General features: G+C 39.7%; 1 protein-coding gene across 1 annotated transcript in view; it reads left to right on the top strand.

Moving 5' to 3' along the window:
• Nucleotides 1-23,927, top strand: part of ATP11A (ATPase, class VI, type 11A) — a 173,802-nt gene that overhangs the window by 59,411 nt on the left and 90,464 nt on the right. The window contains exons 2-3 of the mRNA XM_009892154.1: nucleotides 4,576-4,704; nucleotides 5,395-5,523. Coding sequence (XP_009890456.1) covers nucleotides 4,576-4,704; nucleotides 5,395-5,523 — 258 coding nt within the window. The remainder of the gene's footprint in view (nucleotides 1-4,575; nucleotides 4,705-5,394; nucleotides 5,524-23,927) is intronic.

Genomic DNA, 23,927 nt, shown 5'->3' with positions numbered 1-23,927 from the left:
GTGAAGAGCTGCAATTAGGTGTGGAGGAGATGCAGGGAGAGAGGGAAATTTTAAAAGTGATATAAAACACTCAGAATGTATCATGTTGTGGACTGGGACTTTAATTTCATACTTAAAATCATAGAATCATAGAATTGCTAAGATTGGAAGGGACCTTTAAGATCATCAAGTCCAACCATCAACCTACCCTGACAAAACTATCTCTAAACCATGTCCTTAAGTACCACATCTACCCTTTTTTTTTTAAACACCTCCAGGGATGGCGAATCCACCACCTCCCTTGAAACCGAAGATGCTTCTTTTCTTGCATATCAGAATCAGAAGACAGAATCGTAGGATCGTCTAGGTTGGAAGGGACCTTTAAGATCAAGTCCACCCATCAACCTAACACTGCCAAAACCCACCACTAAACTGTGTCTTTAAGCACCAGTCTATCTGCTCTAGGGTTGGTGATTCCACCACTTCCCTGGGCAGCCTATTCCAATGTTTAATAACCCTTTCAGTGAAAGAATGTTTCCTAATATCCAATCTAAACCTCCCCTGACATAACTTGAATCCATTTCCTCTCATCCTATCACTCTTCACCAGGGAGGTCAGCCCCTATCTCTCTACAACCTCCTTTCAGGTAGTTGTACAGATCAAGAAGCTCTCCCCTCAGCCTCCTCTTCTCCAGGCTAAACAACCCCAGTTCCCTCAGTTGTTCCTCGTAAGACTTGTCCTCAAGACCCCTCACCAGCTTTGTAGCCCTTCTCTGGACATACTCCAACACCTCACTACTTCATGTAGTGAGGGCCCAAAACTGAACACAGTACTTGAGGTGGGGCCTCACCAGTGCTGAGTACAGGAAGATGATCACTTCCCGAGTCCTGACACTATTCCCGATACAGGCTAGGATGCCGTTGGCCTTCTTGGCCACCTGGGCACACTGCTGGCTCATATTCAGCCGGCTGTTGACCAATACCCCCAGGTCCTTTTCTGCCAGGCAGCTTTCGAGCCACTCTTCCCCAAGCCAATACTTCAACTATTTAAAATGTTTGAAAAATTAAACACTTGTCAGTGTTAATCAGTTTAAGTGTAAACTTAAGCATTCTCTTGGGTTTAACTTTTAGGCCTGGTTCCACAGTTTGTTTGTTAGGACACTTATTAAAAAATGCTGTTCCCTGCATGATGAGAACACTTTCTGATATCTGGGAATCTGGAAGGTATCAGAAGCCAAGAAGTGTGAGAAACTAAGAGAAGTAAGTATTGTTTTTCTGGTTGTTTCTGCAGAAGTCCCCGAAGGCTTCTATTGCAGCACAGTTTGTTTGAAAGATGTCTCCCTGATGAACACGCTGTAAAGTATGTTTTGTTCTCTTGATTAGCAATATTACTGTGTACCGCAGTGCTAACATTAGATTCATCTGCTACTACAGAGATATTGATAAAAGCCTAATCAGTAGAGGCAACTGCTCAGATAGTAATGACTCTTTCTTACAGTTATCATATTTATAACCTTGACCTAGAGTAATGTGACTCTTGGTCTGATATTGTTGCAGTAGAGGTGGAAATAAATGGAGGAGGAGAAAGGTGTTGCCTGCATAAAGAATTAAAAAATATTTTCTAAAATCAATTTAAGGTTTCTTCCCCTTTGTATTTTCTGAATCTGGTGGTGGTATTGCATACTACTGTGCTATTTAGTAAAAGGTAAATTCTCTGAAGTGTGGCTGAGTGATGAATGAAGCTTTGTTCATTTTCTTGGCAGTTACTGCCCTTTATTCAGTATTGCACTCTTCAAAAAGTTGTATTTTAATCTTAGAGGATAAATCCGTCGCAACGTATTGTGATGGTACATATAGATGTTACCCTACTTCTGTGTATTGAAAAAATAAAAACCCCTGTTTTTACTGTAGAGGTATTTCAGGATGTGCCTCTAATGTAATCTCTACTCCTTGTATGTGCATGTTGGAAGCTTTTATGTTGTAATGCATCCTGTATGCTGCTGTTACACATTGTGGATAAGTAACTTCATTCTCTCCATTACTGGCACAGCTTTCTAATGTCTTATGGAATGGCCTTCCCTTTCTGTGTTCTCCAGCAGTGATATTGTCTGTGAAGCATCATTCCTTCTAACTAGTATTATACGCTGAGTCTGCTTCAAGGGAAAAGTGGTCTTGTTTCTCCAGTCATCAGGCCTGTTACTGAGAAAGTGGAGCTTGACAAGTGTCTCCCAGTGGCAAGCAAACATTTGTTCATTGAAATTTTTGGTTTTGTATCTGAATTGTTCTTGATTTTTTTTTTTAATTTTTATTTTTCTTTTTTTAGCTAAGACAAATCTGAGCGACCAAAAATGATCAAAGGGCACTCAGTGGGGTCTGGCATGTAGTTTAGAATTCTGAAGAACAAGTTTGTACTGGTTTAAGCCCTTAAAAGTAAATGGCAAAAGCAAAGATGGAGATACCACATCAGGTCATCTGAGCAAGATACCACATCAGGTCATCTGAGCATCTTAAAGCTGAAAATGGCATACAACTGATAGTTCTACATCCCCCATTAAAACCTGGTGAATAGGATGACTAAAAGAACAAACTTAGACATTTAGTTAGCACTCACAAAGCAAGTTGTTTTATTACCAAAAAAAAGGTTATTAATCTTCAGTTTGTTATTCTGGCTGTGTTGCAGTTTGTGGACTGAATTGTAAGAAGGTAGCTATTCATATGCCTGGTTCTTGGAAGGATAAGCCATCATATATGTACAATTACTATCAAATGAATTAAAGCTATTTAGAAACAAACAGATAGCCCCTCTCAAATAGAGTCCAATATGTAACTCATTTACTACATGCAAGAATTCTTGTAATTTTGACCTTGGGAGATCAGTTAGGTGGGTACTGGACATGCTTGAAGACTTACCAAGGAATTAAGTGCTAGTGAATTTCTGTCTCTCTTTCTAGATCTGGGTGAGCTGGACAAGTTCATTTCATATGCAATGTGAAAGCTGAGTTCTAGACAGGGTAAGCAGCTTGGCCAGGGTCCCTCAAACTTAGTGGCAACAGTGAAAATTAGGATTTGCCTAGTGAATGATCCCAGTAGATTTGGCTTTCTGATAAAACTGGTCAACTACAATGAAGGTTCTAATCTTTCAGCACCATCTCTTTTGCAGGACCCCAGCAAGTGATCTGTCCATTGACAGGACAGGCAGAAGTGGCCTGGTGTGCTGCAGGGCAAGTGAAGCAGTGATGGCAGTCAAAGCACTGTGGAATTATTTGCCTGCTACCACTTTCTCCCTATCTGACTTCTATTAGCCAGGTGTTAGCGCTGAGAAGTCTGTACTTTGAAGACAAGTTAAGAGGAAACATACATCTACCTAATGTTTTAAAATGACTCTTATGCTGTGTTCTAGCTGAGATTTCATACCAGCTGCAAGTAGCTTAACTTTTCCTGTTTACCACTGTTGCTTACTTTAAAAGGGGCAGGTGAATTACACAGCTTAAGCTTAGGATGCCTAGTTTTGAATTGCAAGGTTTGAAAAGATAAATGGTGCAATACTGTAATTGGTTATTGCACTTGCATCAATGTATCAAAACTACTACACCATTCTAATCTCACCTGTTCCTAGAGCTTTCAAGTGAAGTGTTCAAAGGTGAACATAAGTGCTATCTTAGGCGATAAACGCTTGTCTGCACATGCACAGAGGAGCGCAGAGAGATGACGGCAATTGGAGGTGCCTGAATATTACCTTGCCTGGCTGTATTTGGAGGTCCATCCCAGGAGGCATCAGACCCTCAAAGGCCTATCTCCACAAGCCAGTGGAGTACAGAGGCAAAATGGTGGGCAGGTAGAATCCAAATTAGGGACTTGGAGGAAAGGAAAACCCTGTCCAGGCCTCTCCAGGGCTGTCCCAGGAGACTCTCAGCCCTAGTGTCCAGGAGTAAAACCCAGCAAGATGGGTCACTGCCTGAGCACCTTTTAGACTGAGGGGGGGAAAGAGAGCATTTCAGGATAGCCCAGGACTTGCTATGATATGTTCAGGGACAAACCAAAGGCCGAGAAGGAAGGGATCTAGGTCATTTGGGGAGGAACAAGTGTGGGGAAAATAGAGGGATAAAGGGATAAAAAAGGCTGGTTGTATGTAAATAGAGTGCTTGTTTGTATGGTTATCTGTCTGTGCCCTTCACCAGATCAGTGCAGCCTGTCCTGTCTCTTTGTTAAATTATTTTTTTCCTGGGTGTGTGTGATGGGGGTCTGAGTGCAGTGACTGGAGTGGGATCACAGCTGGAAGGGCCTGTGTGTCCGTGGTGCCAGCAACTACAGACGCTGCAGTGAGAGGATGTAAGTGCCAGCCCCAGCCAGTGGGACCTTGGGTCACGGGGCTCCCTGTGTCTGTGGTGCCAGTAGCTGCAGAGAGTGTGGGTGTACTAGTGAGTGTGTGAGCACTAGCAAAGATCAAGGCTGGAAGACAGATGTGTGTATGTCTACAGGTGAGACCTTGGGAGGAGCTTGCTATTGGTGAGACCAGGGGAGTCCCACTAGCTGCCAGAGAGTCAGTGAGGTCTGGGGTTCTCAAGGAGTGAGACCTACATGTGTGTTTGTCTCTAAGGGGGAGACCACGGGGGTTTGGCTGCTGGGGGACCAGGGGATTCCAGCCAGCTATGTGTGCGGGCGCATGAGAGACAGTCTGTACCAGCAGCTGGAGCGGGACTATGGTCTTGGGGGCTTTTATATCCAGGTGACAGCAACTGGAGAGACTGCAAAACCCAGCAAGATGGGTCACTGCCTGAGCACCTTTTAGACTGAGGGGGGGAAAGAGAGCATTTCAGGATAGCCCAGGACTTGCTATGATATGTTCAGGGACAAACCAAAGGCCAAGAAGGAAGGGATCTAGGTCATTTGGGAAGGAACAAGTGTGGGGAAAATAGAGGGATAAAGGGATAAAAAAGGCTGGTTGTATGTAAATAGAGTGCTTGTTTGTATGGTTATCTGTCTGTGCCCTTCACCAGATCAGTGCAGCCTGTCCTGTCTCTTTGTTAAATTATTTTTTTCCTGGGTGTGTGTGATGGGGGTCTGAGTGCAGTGACTGGAGTGGGATCACAGCTGGAAGGGCCTGTGTGTCCGTGGTGCCAGCAACTACAGACGCTGCAGTGAGAGGATGTAAGTGCCAGCCCCAGCCAGTGGGACCTTGGGTCACGGGGCTCCCTGTGTCTGTGGTGCCAGTAGCTGCAGAGAGTGTGGGTGTACTAGTGAGTGTGTGAGCACTAGCAAAGATCAAGGCTGGAAGACAGATGTGTGTATGTCTACAGGTGAGACCTTGGGAGGAGCTTGCTATTGGTGAGACCAGGGGAGTCCCACTAGCTGCCAGAGAGTCAGTGAGGTCTGGGGTTCTCAAGGAGTGAGACCTACATGTGTGTTTGTCTCTAAGGGGGAGACCACGGGGGTTTGGCTGCTGGGGGACCAGGGGATTCCAGCCAGCTATGTGTGCGGGCGCATGAGAGACAGTCTGTACCAGCAGCTGGAGCGGGACTATGGTCTTGGGGGCTTTTATATCCAGGTGACAGCAACTGGAGAGACTGCAGTCCTGGGGCTGCCTGCTGGGCAGACTGCTGGAGGGATCTGCACTGTACATATGCATACATATATCCTCACTGGTGGACCTCCATCCTGTGGAGACTGGAAAGGGGAGCAGGATGAGGCTGTGGTGCTGCCTCTGTGTGTGTGTGTGCCAAGGGCTTACTGTGTTGATCTATCTGGCTGACCACGGTATATAAGTGTGTACATGCGTTGTGTGTGTGCCAACAGCGAGTGCAAGCTAAGCCTTGTTCCTGGTTGAATCTGGGGACGTGGAGCTGCAGCAGCCTCCCTTGTACTGAGCTGCTCGATTCAACCCCCTCACTGATGCAAAGAAGGGAAGTATAATGCTGTACAACATCTATTAAATTGTTATTCTTGTAAATGAATAAGTAGTGAAAAACGTCACAGCCAGAATTTTGCATCTACGTGGCTTTTATCATGGCTCACTAAAATTCTGATTCCATTAGTACTTGTTTTAAAGCTATGTCCAGTCAAGTGTATGAATACAGTCCTATGAAATAAACCTATTTTTTAATTTAACTGCAATCTTCTGAAGGGGACACTACATCCACACTGAGAATTTATGTATTGAGTTTAAGTGAGATGTTACTTAAGTAGATAAATTAATATCAGCCCAGTTGGCCTTTATTCTGAGGGTGCTTTTGTCTTAAAAAGCCTCTTAGAAAAGTCCCTTCCAAATGTCTTTTGTAATTTTGGTTTTTTATCTCACTTTTGCAGAGACAGTTGTTGATAATGATGAATTTGCCAAAAACCCCATAGTGTTGTTTTTAAAATTTGTATAGCAAGAGATAACATGTCATATCTGCCCTTGCAAGAAACTTACTTTCATAGTGTAGCTGAGTAGCACTGTGCAAGGAGTGAAACCCAAAGCACCACTGTGCAAGATTATGTACTTGAAATAACTTAATTTAGAGATTATTCAGGTTTGGTTTCCTACCTAATGGGTGTGTTGCTCTAGGTGCACTTTCTTCCTAAATATCCTTTTAACATTTGCCTGGCACTTTGCCTTCTTCATATTTTTGTTCATATTCATGCCAATGACTAGCACATTATTAGAACAACAAATCAAAAGCGGATTATGTTGACTAAAGGGCAAGAAGAGAAGATGTGCTCGCAAGATGTAAACCTAGGACCTTAGACATCTTCCTGATTTGTCTGTGCCCTTAAACTGCACTCAGTTCTCTGTAGTGTGATACCTGTTAATGCTTGGTGGTATGGTGACACACAGAGTAAAGTATTTCATTTTAGTAACTGTTGAGCACTTAGTCTCAGCAGCTCTACTGTAGCTTTAGGCATAAAAAGAAAGTGCAAAATGCAGTGAATGCTTATGTGGAAAATAACTTAAGTTTTCTTTCTCCAAAATCAAGTAGTTGATTTTAATAAGCAAATGAAAGCAATTTCAAGCTGTTTTTTTTAGCTCTGTTTTTATTTGAGGGAGTGGGCATATCTTTGGGTTTATAGGTTTCCTTTAAGAGACCTCGTTGCTGGGTGAGCACCTGAGGTTCATCTGATTTATTGTTTTGATATCTACGGTAGAGGAGCCTGTGGTGGATGGGGGAGCAGTCCTTTGCTTTCTCTCTGATATAGTGACTCTGCAGAGTTGGTGAGCAGTCTCTGACTTTGCTCACCTGCTAGGTAGTGATATTCAGACTTCACTTTTCTTGTGGCTGTTAATGATTTCACAGGCTCAGGTGCTAGTTTTACAGGTTGGGGTGTGCTGAGGTGTGTATAGCACCACCTGTGCTTGCAAAGGTATTTTTTTCTAAAGAAGCAGGGAAGAAAGACAGTACTTTGAGGGAAACAAACTAGCAGGATTGAGCACAGTGTCACAAGAACTATGAAGCTCTTCTAATCTTGAAGTTGAAGGCTCTAATTGATTGCTTCCTAAACCTTTTCATGCTCAAATATCTCTTCTAGTCACCATAGAAAGTTGAAATAGAACAAGAATGAAAAATTAGGATTAAGCAGTTTAATTCTCTTTACTAGCATATTTATTAGAGGTAGTTTGTTACTCATCACAGTTTTTAAAACAACAAAACCAAGAAGCCTCCAAACTCTTGGAAAAAATTATTGTGCTTAAAAAGCTAGACAAAGATTCTAAATCTCTGTCCTTCTAGGAGCAATGATACATAATGTGACAAAAATGAGTATACTGTAATCTAATATGTCATTAGTGTAATAAGAAAGTTATTCCATGCTCTACTTGCTTTCATGCTATTAATAAAAGGCTGCCACATTATATTACCTAGTTTGAACTGTGAATTAAGTTTTTCGCCCTTCAAGCAGGCCAAATCCAGTGATCTGATGCCCACTACATTATTTCATATACAAAGTCAGATGAAGCGACAGAATAGCTGCAGGTTATAAAACTTTGATGTTTCAAGAGGATGCAACAAAAGGCACCAAGAGTCTTTGACAGCTAACGAACTATGTCAGAAATGCCAAACAGAATTGAAAGGTTGCACTGTAGTTCAATTTGATGTGATAATAAATGGAACACCACTATTTTGCTGTATGCTAACACTTTTTTTTATGGAAGCAAACTTCTAAATATGTAGAAACCATATCCCATCCAGAGAGCATCTGAGCTGAAATTAGTTTGAGACTGTGAGGATTGCTGTTTGCCATATTCTTGTGTGTCATTAGGCATTTGCTAACACCTGCTGTTAGTGTAGCTAGTTATTTGTCTGCTGTTTTGGTTTTTTTTTAACCAAGTCTAGTTTTCTCTAGACTGTTATGCTAAGACAAAGTAGGAATGTTTATATTAATGCTGTGGTGTTAGTAATTTCAAGACCCAGAAAAGTTCAAACAGACCTTAAGTAAGATAGACCAGTGTGCAAACAGGTGTCTCAGCTTGCAGTTGAGATGCATTGATGCAATGGTTAAGCAATGATGACAGAAAAGGGGAGTTGAAAGAAAAAAATCTTGAAGAGGAGTGAAAACTGAGCAAAAGGCATGCCTCAGGTAAGAAACAAGCTTTTCAAGCATGCTCAGGAACAGTCTGGTAGTATTGGAGAAGATGAATGTAGAGTGCTCAGATGTAGTATGCTGGTGGAGATGCTGAAGCGGTTAATGAAAAACCTTTGGCTGAGAAGGAGCTGTCCTAAGGCAGTATTTGAGAGACAGTATTGCTAAATGAAGGTGTGCCCAGCTGTTACACCTCCCAGGAACTTACAAAGGGGCTGAATGTTTTTTCAGTGAAGAACTACTGGGAAGCGTAGCAGGCGGCAGTGAATGGGCAGGTGAATGAAAAATGCAAGGATTTTTTTTCAGTTCTGAGGGCTGGAGGTACACTCTGATTTCAAAATCTGTAATGAAATATAAAAAGAATACTAGCTCTATTGTAATACATTTTTATAATTCCTTAAACAGAAAACTGAAAGCTGCAGAGGAAAAGTTTGTGTGGATAATATTTCACTGGGTGATGAAAGCCCAAGGAAAAAACTTTTGTTCCTTTTTTTCTCGTTGCCTCTTTGAATTTTGATGTACCAGCAAATGAAGTCCTCTTAAATGCTGCATGTAAAAATAGAGAAGCTGATTAAGTGTGGAGTCTTGTGTGCTTTTATCAAAATGCTGTGTGCCTTTTAAAAAAGGTAATAGACTGAAATACCTATCTTAAAATGAGCATACTGATGCTGTAAGTGTTTTCTGAAACTTGATGAAAGGAAGATAATCAATGAGACTGCAGTATCTGGGTGCAAATATGAAGGATGTGCATTACAGATGAGTTGCTCTATTTGAAACGTGCTCTATGGTTAAGGAGAATGGGATAAAGAAAGATGTGTTAATTGATGTGGATTGAAATATGCCTTAGGAGATGGAGTGGTTTAATACTGTAGCTATGCTGTTGACTGTACAATCAGGATACTGACAATATTGCAAAATGCCCGAAGACATGAGAGAACATAAGGAAAAAGTTATGGTAATAGCAGTAAACTTCCTTTGCTCTCAAGAGGAAGGAGGAAGAACAAATCTCACAACCGAATGTGATAAAGAGACAGTATTTTTTTTTTTTTTTCAGCTGTCGAGGATGTTCTTTGATCATCTGCCTCGATGTGCAAAGAGAAAATTTTAATCTTAAGCAAATACAGGGGTCTCATTCAAGATGTCACTCAGAAATTATATTGTAAACATTACCTGTGTTATACTGTTATTTGGCATTCCTGTATGAACAAACACAACCCCGATTTTTTTCAATAATACTTACTCTCTCCATTTCCAAAAACTTAAGCAAGCTTTATAGACTCAGTGAAGCCAAATAAGAAGCAATGAAGAGGTATAGCTATGAAGGTGGGTCTTGCATAGGTCATGGAGACCAGATAAAGACAGCACATTGGAGACTAGGAAGTAACATGTACCCAAAAAATGTTTTTAAAAAAATAAAGGAATCTACTGGTTAAATAGAATGAAGAAAGCTGATGATAGTAATCCTTCAAAGAGCAGAACTCCTACCGGAGAAAATTTGAGGAAGAGGGTGGCAAATTTAAAATTAAAACCTTAAGATAATATGTCTATCACAGACAGGGGGAAGCATGCAAGGAAGTCTGTAGTCCATTAAGTGACCAGCATGTCAGGAAATTCACAAGAATGGTGCTGCTACAGCATACAAGCCGCAGATGTTCTTTGCAGTAGTGTTTGCTGTGGAGGACTGTAGAGAAATTCTGAGACTAAGTAGTGCTACAGGTGTGGGCAAGAGGAACAGTCTTTTAATGTGTTAAGAGTCAATCAGTAAAATGAATAGCACGACATCCTGCAGGCCAAATGATACTCACTCAAGTTGTAAAATACCTCAGATACAGAAGTGTCAGATTTTTTTGGTCCTAAATATGTAATCAATCCCTTATATCAGGCTCTGTGTGCTGGAGGAGTGCAAGATTCAAGTGTGATACCATAGGGGCTGAGGAGTGAAGTAGAACTTGGAGTTTCAAGGAAGTAAAGTATCATAAAAATTCTGTAAACAGAATCAGAGAATGGTCAGGGTTGGAAGGGACCGCTGGAGATCATCTAGTCCAACCCCCCTGCCAGAGCAGGGTCACCTACAGCACGTTGCACAGGACGGCGGCCAGGCGGGTTTTGAATGTCTCCAGAGTGGGAGACTCCACAACCTCTCTGGGCAGCCTGTTCCAGTGCTCTGCCACCCTCAAAGTAAAGAAGTTCCTTCTCATGTTTAGATGGAACTTCCTATGTTCAAGTTTGTGCCCATTACCCCTCGTCCTATCGCTGGGCGCCACTGAAAAAAGACTGCTCCCATCCCCCTGGCACCCTCCCTTTAAGTATTTGTAAGTATTAATAAGATCCCCCCTCAGTCATCTTTTCTCTAGACTAAAGAGACCCAAGTCCCTCAGCCTTTCCTCATAAGCGAGATGTTCCAGTCCCCTAATCATCTTTGTAGCCCTTTGCTGGACCCTCTCCAGCAGATCTCTGTCCTTCTTGAACTGGGGAGCCCAGAACTGGACGCAGTACTCCAGATGCGGCCTCACCAGGGCAGAGTAGAGGGGGAGGATGACCTCCCTCGACCTGCTGGCCACACTCTTCTTGGTGCACCCCAGGATGCCATTGGCCTTCTTGGCCGCCAGGGCACATTGCTGGCTCATGGTCATCCTGTTGTCCACCAGGACTCCCAGGTCCCTTTCCACAGAGCTGCTCTCCAGGAGGTCAGCCCCCAACCTGTACTGATGCATGGGGTTATTCCTCCCCAGATGCAGTACCCTACACTTGCCCTTGTTGAACTTCATAAGGTTTCTCTCTGCCCAACTCTCCAGCCCGTCCAGGTCATGCTGTAAGGCGGCACAGCCTTCTGGCATGTCAACCACTCCTTCCAGTTTTGTGTCATCAGCAAACTTGCTGATGGTACACTCTACCCCTTCATCCAGATCATTGATGAATATATTGAACAGGACTGGGCCCAGTACTGACCCCTGAGGGACACCACTCGTTACTGACCTCCAACTAGACTCTGCACCACTAACCACAACCCTTTGAGCTCTATCTGTCAGCCAGTTTTCAATCCACCCCACTGTCCATTCCTCTAACCTACACTTCCTAAGCTTGCCTGCAACGATGATGTGGGAGACAGTGTCGAAAGCCTTGCCAAAGTCAAGGTAGACCACATAAATACATAAACACAGTAAAGAGATTATGGCTTTTTTTTTAGTTAGAAGCTGTGCTTTGCAAAGCAGTTAGAGTTCTTTGAGGGGAGAACAAGTATATGGCTGGTATACTGTAGTTCGATTTATAAAAAGCATTTGACAAGACCTCCTGCCAAAGGCTTTTAAAGGAAGTCAGCTGTTGTGGATTAAGAGGAACCGCCTCCTGTTGTATTAATAACTGGGCAGAAGATGAGAAAAGGGTAAGACTAAATGATCGGTTTCCACAGAAGTTTTTCCAGTGGAATCTTCGAGGGTATGTTCCCTCAGCAAATTCATACATGTTCTAGGAACATGGTATGCTGACATTCAGCTAGGAATACAAACCCACACAATCCAAAGTTAATTGTGAGATGTTCAAGAAGAATTTCAAAATACAGAGAAACTGGACAATAAGTAGCTGCTGGGATTGAACATTGGTAAAGGTGAAGTAATGCCTACTGCATAAGAGAATGAAAACAGTTCTACTTATGTGGCTGCCTTAACAGGGTTCTAGTTAGCTGTGATCCTTTGGGAGAAATTTTCTTGTTATTGTGGGTAATTCTTTGAAGGCATAAGCCTTGTACTCAGTAGCTGTAAAAAATGGAAACAAAGGCAGAAGTGTATAGGAAAGGAGTAGAAGATGGAACAGAAAACATCATTACTGTTACTCCTTGGTGTACTGAATGCTGTGTGCATCTTGGGTCACTGCCTCAGACCATGAGTAAATCTCGTAATGGTGACTGGGATAATCACTATGGCGTGACTTCCTTCTGCAGGAAAGCTAAAGAGTATTGAGTGGTGAGAGGAAAGTTTGTGGGTAAAAGATAAGCCAGGAGGTTTTTCTGGAAAAGGGACCCAAAGGGTGTGCTTCCATGCTTTTTTTCTGGCAAGTCCCACCACTTTATTTCAAGGGAATTTCCATTACATGGATTACTGTACGAGTACAGAACAATACTTCGCAGAGTGGATTTTATGGAGAGGGTTACAGAAGATCTTAGAGAAAAGTCCTGATCAGTTAAGAATTGATGCTAAATATAAGAAAATAAAGCACTGCAAAAAATAGCTATCTTTTCAAGGCTGTCATGTAAAGTATCATTAATTCTGTTGTCTATGAACAATTGTCTCCTGTGTAAAACTCTGAAAATTTTGGTTTCAATTTTCTACATATAGGAATACAAACGTGGGCTAACCTGAGCATGTGAACTTTGAAACCTGAAAAACAGTATTCTTAATAGAGATACTAATCACCCACAGCCCTGATTATCTGCAACAGGCGAAGCTGTAGGTGAAAACTCTAAAACCAGAGCAACTTTAATTTAGTCACCTTCCTTCAGGCCTGAAGTGACAACTTTGGCCATAACTTTCACCTTCACAAAGGGGAGGATTTTGTTTCCTGTTCAGAGACCTTGGTGTTTCTGGGTCAGGTTTACGGCTACGCACTGCTGCTTTTGTGAAGAGTAATACAGGTCTTACAAGTTCAGTCCTGGAAGATTTTTATGGTCTGTCACCTTGAATGACTCATCAGATGGACAAGCTAAATAGTTTCCTCCCTGTAGGTTGTGGTGGTTGATGAGCATCTGCCATAGACTGCTGTCAGGTATTATGGGTAGTAGAAGAGAAATTTCATCATCTTCTGAAAGCTGCCAGAAACTAATTTTCATTTTAAATTTGATGTAAGGAAGTGAGGGTATTAACCCTTCCTTTCATTTCCCCAAAGCGCTAGCAGAAACCCACCACAATTTTATGGATATTTTTTTTTCCTACATCTGCAATCCGAGTTAAAAAAAAATAGTTAGGGGAGTCTTCTCTCATGGACTGGACAGCTGTTTAAAGTTTGGGATTTTCTATTTAGTGCTGTCTGTCCTTACATTTAAGTGCCATGCAGCATAAAATAAATTTTATTTTATGCATTTTAAAAAAGGGGCAGGTAGATCTCCCATTTTTTTATATTATTCCAACCAAAAAAGGTAAAAGAAATCATCTTGCCATGTAAGTAATTGAGCAAATGTTGCAAGGTACTAAAAAAGTTCTCAGAACTCTTTTTTTCCATCCCAAGATGATTCACTTTAAAGAAAAAAAATTTTTTTTTTTTTTTTTGGAAACTCATCAGTATCTCATGCAAATTCAAACTGATGGAAACTATTTTTTTCTGTATTGAGCTGTGTAAGTGTGTGCATTAAATTTTTTTCTTTACTCATACTCAGTTGTCTCTGAGCAGAATGGGAAGCCCACTAACAGTACGTAATTGCATAATCTAACAAAATAGCGTCTGTTTTGAAACGGGGTAGGTTAGTCCTCTCAAATTTCAAAACCAGCTCTGAAACTGTCAGTTTTTTCTGCTTACATTTTTATTAACTAATCTCTATTTTGCACTTCCCCCTCTGATGTGACTTACTCTGTTTCAGACATCCTTTAACTGAGCCTTTCCTCTTCCTCTGTCTGACCTGTTCTTCCTTGTCACATACATGAGCAGTTCTGTTTGTCATCTTCTTTCCCAATGTCAGCTGCGGTCTGAAGTGGAGATGCAAGTTTTAAAATAACTTGCAGTGTAGTAACTGTGGGAAGGAGGACGCTTGTTTGCTTTTGGGGTTTTTTTGTTGTTGTTTTTTTTTTTTTTTTTCAGATAATGTGAAAAGTAGTGTGTATGCACACTGCTCTTAACATAAGACTAGAACTTTCTACTAACATGTTTTTTCTTTGACTATATAATTTGCTCATTGCGAGTAATTGTTTCTGGTAAATAAGACAATCTGAGAAGAATAAGTATATAAATAGATATTTCCACTATATCTCTGTCACTACCTTCTAATTGATTTAGGATTGAAAGAAAAACATTTTGGAGACTGATAAGCACAAGAGGAATACCTTGTAAAAGCACAAGGCCAGAGTTTGTGAGTAATACAAACAAAAGAGAAGTTATCCAGTAGCTGTAGTACATAAACATCAAAACAATACAGACAGTGAGTGAAAGCTGGTAAATGCCACACTGTAAGTGTCTGTAGACAACTGCATTTAGACCCTATGGTTTGGGGTTCTCTCTCCTCTTTTTTTTTCAACTTCATATCTTTTTTTGAAGGAGCTGTTTATGGTGGTTTCTTGTTTGATAGCTGTTTAGTGCTCCTCATTTTTCGCAGGATATAAAGTTACATTTATAGTGAATGTTCTCTCTTAAAAACCCCCTCATCTTTCAAAATCTTGTTCTTTGTTTTTAGGGCCTGCTTTTAGGAAAGGGGAGGAGCAGAGGGCAGCAAAGAATGAAGGGAGTTATATTATGAATTTACGTAACCTTAATGGGCTGAAAATGTGGAAGATGCCTTATTTTCAGTGCTTTCTGCAACTGATTATTTAAAGCAGATGCACCTAAATAGTTAACCTAATGGAAGAGATTTCTGAACACCATCTTTAGTGAAACGTATTAAGGGAGATAAAATGGAGGTCACTTTTTTTAATGGGGGGGGAAAAATAATCTCTGTTTGACATAATCAGGGATAGTCTGGTTAAAACATTATGCTATATTTAGAGCCATAAACTCAGAAAGGGAAATCGATACAAATTAAGGATTTTTATTTACTGTATTAGTAATTTTATTCTAAGTGGACTACTTCTAAAAGACTGGTTTGTTGTTTTTTTTTTCTCTCCCCTCAGTTAAAATCTGTGGGAAGAAATTAAAGTTTTAGTTGGGACTTCTGGTATGCTCGAATCTGTTACACCTGAGGATAATCTGCAATTCTATGAAATGCCAGCTTTTTTTCTATATGGAGTAAATTAATTAACAATAAAATATAATTGTTTAACCTGGATTTTTTTATTTTGCATTTTTTAAACTTGGTATAATTTCCTGGTCTAACTTTAATTGGATGTCTATTTATTGTTGTAAACTTATTTTTTCACTTAAATTTTTACCAAACTGGAACAATAGTAAATTTTTATATATGGAGATGAGAATGGAACACTTCTCAACCCCTCTTAAAGACTGATGTACTGGACTTTACCTTAATAGTGAAAAGTCATCTAAATATTAACAACACTAGACACAGCTATCTCTAAAATTAAATTTTTTTAAAATCCTCTGAAGACTATTCTATTTTCATCTATTTAAAGAAAACTCAGCTTTTACAAAAGCCTATCAAATGTTTCCTTTGTCCAGTCATGACTGGACTTCCAGAGCAGTTGTAAGGAACAGTACTGGCACAGCACTGCTCTTAAGCATCTGAATGTGTAGAATTTCTTCAAGGCTTTCTGTTAGACAGGACTTAAACTCCAGTTTAAAACGTAGTCTAATCCATACCAGGTCAATATTTTTTGAATAAAAATGAGGTTTTGCAGTCTTTGTAATGATTGTGTTTTCTGCAGAGGTGATTTGCAAATGTTTCTGTGTTTAACTTCAAATACTAATTGCTATTCTGCTGTTGCAACTTCAAAAGGTTCTTCCTATGTGAAGATTTTGTTAGTTTGTGTAAGAATTCATGTGGAAATTGGCTGTGACAGGATTAAGATTGCAGAGGGCTGGAACAGGTTTGCCTTTAGGGAGTATGACTGCTGGAAATAATTTATTTAAAGGTAAAAATGTTTGGCTTCATTTGCAGTTTGTGTACGCGCCAGTCTTATCTCTAGGCAAAATGCTTCATGAAATCAACCCTTGATAATTCCTCATTTGTTTGAAATGCCAAAATGTGTCTGTTTAAATAATTAGAAATCCTATTATTTTTGTTTTGGTTAAGTCTAACACTATACTGAAACATGACCACTAAATTGCTTCTGTTCCTTTTGTCTTTTTTTTGCGGCTTACCATTTACACAGTAAATTACTTACTCTTTTCCTACTTAAGTATTGTTAGAGCAGCTAACGCTGTGTAATGTGGGTCACTGGCTAAAATGATGTATACAACTTAATTATTATCTGAACAGGAGGAGCGATATATGAAGAGGGTAAGGTTGATACACTTTCTGAAAAGTAGGTTTTCAACAGTTTTTGCTTGCTTTGTGCTTTTTTTTTATTGCCTTAAAGCATTGGATGCATTGAACAGTTGAAATTCTTAAATATACTCAAAATACCTTCCTGTAAGGACAGGGTTCGGAGTGTTCTCTTTTTTTTCAACTCAGAATGAGTCTTGGTGATTCTGTCAGTTTATGTAGCTGTACTACTGGAGAAAAGTAGGTTTGCATGACTTTCTGCACATGCCAGTGCGGTGGAAATTATCTGGAGAATTGTGTGGTTCACAGAAGGATTAGTATTTCACAGTTAGAGAATATCTTCTCAAAGCTGAAGTCATCATTCTCTCATGTAATGTGCTGAAAGAATGTGCGTTCATATTATTTTGACATAACTTCTGGGGACCCTTTTTAAAATCAAGATATGGAAACATCAGTACAACTGGTTTGTGGTATTTGTAGCAGTGCTTATAAACAGAAAATATTTTCTGTTGCGGCAGAAATGTTGCTATCTGTTTACTGCAACAATCAAAAACCAGTCCTTGGAAAATGACAGATAATTTCATAGATGTTTATGGAGTGTAAAGTAAATACTTTTTCTGCATATCGTTTGAATGTCACTGCCACTTAGCAATTTGCTAGTAGAGCACATCTCTCAAATGGTTTTCTGTCAGGAATAGAATAGCTTCTCTATTTGTGTTGTGTGTCAGTTCCTTTTTTAATATGGCATCATATTTACAAAGAACTTTATTTCAGTGACATCTAAACGTGCCAGATTTAAATCAGAAGAAATGCTATTTCTCAAAGGACTTTTACCTATTTTCCATTTTGCTTTTCATAACCCCACCTTTCCTTCGGCAATTTTTTCTCTTAATTCCAGCATCTTTTGCTTCTGGTATTCAGTAATATGTCGGTGTCTCACAGATGTTACTGTTGCCTGAAAGGGTTCAGGAATTGCATGGTAAATGAGAATACTGGGCCTACTGATATTCGTGGGCCTACTGATATTCGTGTGCTCAGAGCACGCTTTACTTCCTGAGATGATTCTCTTCCTTGACATTCATTCATTTGGCTCATTCTACACATGAGGTACTTTTGTTCCTGTGCCCATGCTAACCTATTTTCTTTGTTCAGAATATATTTTGTTGAAGCTTGATTTGAATGTCACCTCTATTTCTTCTTGTTTCAGAAGAGTGAGATTCTTCTCTGATGGCTGTCTCTGGTGGATAGTCATGTCCGAAGAGTGCTTAACCATGCTAATAAAATTAGGGAGCATATTGTAAACTTTCTCAATTGGGGACTAAATAAGCTTTTGTGGAAATTTTTAAAGATAACTTCTATATTTATTGCTGTGTCCTTACCTTAAACTTTCTGTGTATTCTTACTGTCTTTCCAGTTCCCTTTATCATACATGGTGGTATTATGCCTGGGTTTTAGGTGCTTTACATGCATATGTTCGTGTGTGCAGTTAAGATACAGTTTAAAGTCTTGTTTACACTTCAGGGCAAGTTCTGACCCAGCCAGTTTGCAGAGAGGATGTGCAGTCAGCCTCACGTTAGGTAATCCTTTAGCATAAGCTCACATTTCTTAATCTTCTGGCCCTTTTGTCCACTCATTTCCTATGACCCAAGAGTTGTCTGCCTTTCAGTTTTGAACACAGCTCATTTTCTGCAGTACATAGCTCATTATACCCAGAGAGCCACCAAGGATGGCTAGTTGTAATACTGTTAATACCATACTTGGTAACTGTTAAAAGTTTAGGGAGCACTAAAACTTTAGCTATTGTTACCTGCAGCCACTAGATAACCAGAGTTTGGTGGCCTCTGAATCAAATACTGTTAGAAGCCACCTATTGATTTTAAGCACACTGGTTATATCTCTTACTTACAAGGTGGCCATTATTATAGTGGAGACTTGTGGAAGATTGAATGTGTTAATTTTGATATGACAACCCCTCAAAACGTTATCTATAGGTCTTTTCAAGGCTGAAGTAGGTAGTTTTCCATTAGCCATAGCTTAGCAAGTTTAGACAGGTATGCCATTTTTTGCTCTGGTTTCCTTCACCAGCTTAACCTGCTACACTTAAATTCAGTAACTACAGCACATCCAAAATGTGTCTTCCAAGAGGCGCCATCGCCTTCTGAGGCAGAAGAAACTGCTATGGAATTGCCTCTCATTCCTTGTCTGTGTATTGGGGCAGCAGCTGCGTAGTCAGCAGCAGGAGTGATTTTTCTATCTGTACTGATTCCATGACACAATGTTGACTTGATCATACAAGAGCAAGAACAGAAATTGCGTCATTTATCTGTGTTGCAGGCTATGAATGTTCTAACAGGGAATTGGGAGGGAAGAACAGGTTGTCTTACAGTCATGACTGTTTTCAGGGTGCTTCTAGTTCGTCACATTTTTATCCCTGAAAGTGTTGTGTAGAAATCCTATTGCAAAACTAATGTAATTACAATGTAAGTATAATTACAGGAAGATGTTTGAGAATTCTGACATCATATGTCATTCCCATATGATACTGTGGGGATACTCCCAGTCTCGGGCACTGTTTTCTTGGGCAGAAGTCCACTGGTACCTTATGGACAGGTTTTTGTTTAAGCAAAGAAAGGCATTATGACTTGCACTTATTTTTAACCCTGGGCTCTGTTATTCAGTTGAATACTGCCACTTGTCCAGGAACTTAAAAGTCATTTCTGTAAAAAGGTTAGATTTAGCTGTGGGGGCCCTCATCACAAATGGAGTATCCTTGCTGGTAGCCGGTGATATTTTAAGAACTGTCATTATTGTTCTGCAGCTTGAAAACTTGAAAATTCTGGGATTGTGCTATTCTCTTAATGTATTTTGCTGGTTTTCTTGGTATCCAAAGCTGTTCCATAGCAATTAGAAAAGGCCGTACTACTTTGTAGTGTTGAGATGGTTTTGAGTATGTAAGTAAGTGTACTGCTCTTCAGCTTTGAGGCAACAGCCTGCTAGGCTTAGATAATTGAAATAAGCAAAGTTTGAGCTGCTTCCATTTGTTTGAGGAGTGCATTCTGACTTATTGCCAGTTCTGTTGACTGCACAATAGGTATATCCAATAAATACAGATGTATAGGGGTAGTCATCTGTCTAGTCATGTTGGTGAGCAAAAAGTTTTCTGGGGTGGAAGAACATTTTAAGTATAGACTAGATGAGCAATTTGGGATGTTTGGTTTGGTAGAAATTTTCTAGTAAATTAGATGTGTCAGGTGATTTTTCTAAGCTGTATTCTCAAATACTCTCCATAGACTCTCATTTCATATAATAAAGTGTCATTATTTCCAGTGACTATGTTTCTGTAACGAAAAATATTTTTAGGAGATTAACATTTTTCCAGGGGAAAAAATATGCAGATTGGTGGTGGCTTAAAAAAAAAAAAAATCTCAGTGAGAAGGCATGTGTCTGTGAGTGAATGATTAGGAGTACCTCCCCCCTGTCGTGTGTCGTGTCTGTCCCTGTCCGTCTGTCGTCCTGTCCTCCCCACCATGCCTTTTTTGCGTTTATTCTTTCAGATGATTATGTTTTATATTTAGACAACCGATTTTTTTTTTGTGAATCTTCCAGGCATTTTTGTCATCAGTTTATCAAGTTGAAGCTTAAGAATTGTTAGAACTGTTTCCACCCTGTTGAAAAGAGGTTTTTGATGTCTCCCTGCTCAGCTGCCCCCGCCAAAAAAACCCCAAACAAACCCAACCTGCCAAACTTCACTTCATTTGGAAGCATTCTTTTCATTTCGGTCAAACTTTACAGACAATTTAAAATCATAGAATGGCTTGGGTTGGAAGGGACCGTTAAAGGTCACCTAAGGTCACCTAGTCCAACCGCCCCTGTGATAAGCAGGGACATCTTCGACTAGATCAGGTTGCTCAGAGCCCCATCCAACCCTTGAATGTTTCCAGGGATGGGGCACCTACCACCTTTCTGGGCAACCTGTTCTAGTGTTTCACCACCCATGTGAAACACATCTATTTGTGTCTACACATCTATTCATAAATCAAACTTTTATTGTTACTTAGTTTTGATTTCTTCTTATTCCAGTGTATTTTAGAGGACAACCACACCTGTTTTCACACTTAAATTTCCTAGATTCCTAGGTTTCCTAGATCTTCCAAGATCAAGATAGGTTAGTTTCTTTTCATTAAAAAGTCTCTCTAATTATTAATATAGCCCTGCTGTTTAGTTTGAGTTGATATTTTTTTGAATAAGGAGGACCAGAAGCATAAATGTTTTTTAGATCTCGCCTGTGCCTTGTGTAATGACATCAATACAGTACTTTCTCTACAGGCAGCATCTCATCCTCTGGCTCTCTCCGAGCTAATGAACTGCCGGTTTATAGCCACTATTCTTGCTGTTAGTCCTTAGAAGTGCTTCAGCTTGTACTCTGTACAATTAAATTTTACTGCTTTTTTTTTTACTATGGTTTTCAAGTTGTTCTAGTACAATTACTCTAGTCCTCTTTTGGTGCACAACTTCGTGTTTTCATCAAAAATCACCACTACTCTGTAGAGTAGTTCCATAGCTGTTTGTGAATAATGGTGTGAATGAGGCTCGTTTCACCCAGGCCCCAGCCCTGTTTAGTCCACAGCTATAGATGTAGCCTTTGCTTTGCTGGCCAGCCTGCGTGCTTGCCATGATGAGCATCTGCCAGACACATCATAGCTTCCAGACTTTCATTATCGAGCAGTTCTCCACAAAAAAGCAGATTTGTTGTTCTACTCTGAATGTCATTTGTTTTGCTGTAGTGAAATGCAGAACTATAGGCTGTATTTCTCTTCTTGCTCTGACTCAGAAGAAAAGGTAACATACCTGAGATTCTCTTATTTGTGGAATAGGGAGAAAAGCACACACACAACACAGTTCATGCAGCTCTTTTAATCATTTTCTGAGGACTGACAGAAAAATAACACATCGTGCTACAGTGCAGTGTGTGGTTTTCCGGCTGGTCTGATCTTGGATGTAGCTTGTGGTTCTGTTACTCTTTATTAAATGATATCCTAAAGGCTGCTTTCTTGTGTTGACTCACTCTAATCTCTAGTGCAAAGATTCTCAAGGTAAAACTGTTCTTGTGGTCAGATTTTTTTGGTCTTTTGTTATAGTTGCATATCAGCAAAGAACAGGATGAGCCCGCTTAGTTGCAAGAACACAGTGTGCGACTGACTTCTCAACGGATGCCTTTTGTCAGTATGGATGTGGAAAAATGCTTTCACAAGAGGAAGACAATAGAAAGAAACTTCTGATAACTGAAATGAGTAATATAAACAGTGGAAAAGCAGAGGAGTGTTTCATTAAAATCCTGGTACTCTTCAGGGAAAAAGATCTCATGTAGCAGCCTTGAGAGAACAAAAACGTAGTGATGAAACTACAAGTAGTGTTCAGAGATCTTTTTATATGTTTTACAAAAGAAACTGTTTTTCTTTCTAGGTTGTGTTGTACGCTTTATTTTCTTTTCCATGTATCTAGGTTATGGCTATTTAAACTATACTAAAGATTGAGCAAGTGACACATTACATAAGAGGATGCTGCTTATTGTATTATGTATGGGTGACTTAACAGCTTATGCTATGGCTTACTTTTCCTTCATGGAAGAGGAACCGTTTTTATTAATAAAAGCTTTTTCTTCTAGAATAATTCTAAGTAATTCTCACCACAGCTGCTTGGATCATGTTGCTTTGAACACAGTTAGGAATGAAGTTGTATAGGAAACTTAAAACCCTGTTGTTTGTTTATTTGTTTTTAGCTTGACACTGTGTAGCACTATGCTTAATATGATGGTCCAAATCAAAAGTTTTCCTTTCTGATGCCTGAAGTAAAACCTGCAGTATTTGCAATTTGTTTTTGCAGGCAAATAGATGGCTTTTTCTCCTCTTGCTAATGTTTGTTATGGTTTTATGCATTAACATTAGTAGATATCTTGTTTGTTCCAACAAGTCCTTTTATCTGTAACAGTTGGTACATTGTTAACTTCTAATCTCTTATTATGTGATTACTAACAGAGCAAAGAAACTGAAGTTTGAAGTTCCAAGTACTTTGCTTTCCGAAGAAAAGAAAAGGCAGCATAGTTCTGTAATGAAGACTTTTATTTTGTTTGTATTAACATAGAATGAAGTGGTATAATTCTTTTGATTTCTAAATGGAGCAATATTTAGGAAAGAGTCTATACACAGTAAAATAACACTGCATGTATCTTGAAATAGAGAGGACACCGGCTTGTGCCTTTTGAACTATAAGGCAACCAGCTGAAGTGTCGTGTGGACAGCAAGTCTTACGAGTGAAGGATGGATTTGCTTGGGATGGTGGCAAAGCTTGCCAGAGAAAGAACATTGCTCTTTCTATGGTATCATCATACGTATGAAAATCAGTTACTACACTTAAAAACTTTTGGATATAAATTAAATCTTCTCCTTTGCTGCTTCAGATTTAGTAGTAGTTTAACTGTTGAGGGAGGGAGGAATCTATTCATATACATAACGAGTTCAAACGAGAAATCTGATATGCAAGTTGCTCTCCATCAGTACAGGTAAAGTTAGGCAGACTGAGTAATTTACTCTTCTGGAATTTTATGTTTGTTCATGTCATGTTTAAATGAAGATTGTTACAGTTAGGAATGATCACGTGTTATTGACAGAAAAGTAATGATGCGAGGAAGAAAGTTAAAGTGGTCTTTTTTTTTATTCTGTGTAAATGAATTGAGATGTGTAAGATTTCTGAAGTTCCTAAATACCTGACCTCAAGAGTGAAGTATTTTTGCTGATTGCTATGTTTCTTACATGGAAGGAAGATTTTGGTGATAAAGAAAGTGGTTTCTAAGTCACTGTTCATCCTAAAATTACTCTATTTCTGCCTCTTCAGCTTATAGACTTAGATATGATATGGCATAAAAATAATATCCATTACATTGCTTGTTTTATGCCTTTGGTGATGTGCAGTGGAAAGCTGTCTATGCTGATTTGATTTGTGGAAGTGACATTACATAGGTAGGTTGTTCTGATGACCTCTGGTCCAGTAAGGAATGAGAATTAATATTGTATCATTCACTGGCTTTACAGTAATACTCAGTGAAGAACGATATCAGATTTAATTTTGTCCAGCGGTATATAGATCCCTAGTAGAAGATAGAAGTGATGCTGATAAGTGTGAGGACCTTCAAAAGACTCAAGTGCTTTATCTGTGCTTGAGGCTACTTGTGTTCTGGGTGTTTCTTTGTTGTTGTCTTTTCTGGGTTTATTGTAACAAGCCAAATACAAGGACCTCATGGAAGCATGAACTAACACATCCTTCCA

This window comes from Charadrius vociferus, unplaced genomic scaffold (genome assembly GCF_000708025.1).
Source record: "Charadrius vociferus isolate BGI_N301 unplaced genomic scaffold, ASM70802v2 scaffold218, whole genome shotgun sequence".
NCBI lineage: Eukaryota > Metazoa > Chordata > Aves > Charadriiformes > Charadriidae > Charadrius > Charadrius vociferus.
This window is presented reverse-complemented; position numbering and strand designations above follow the sequence as displayed.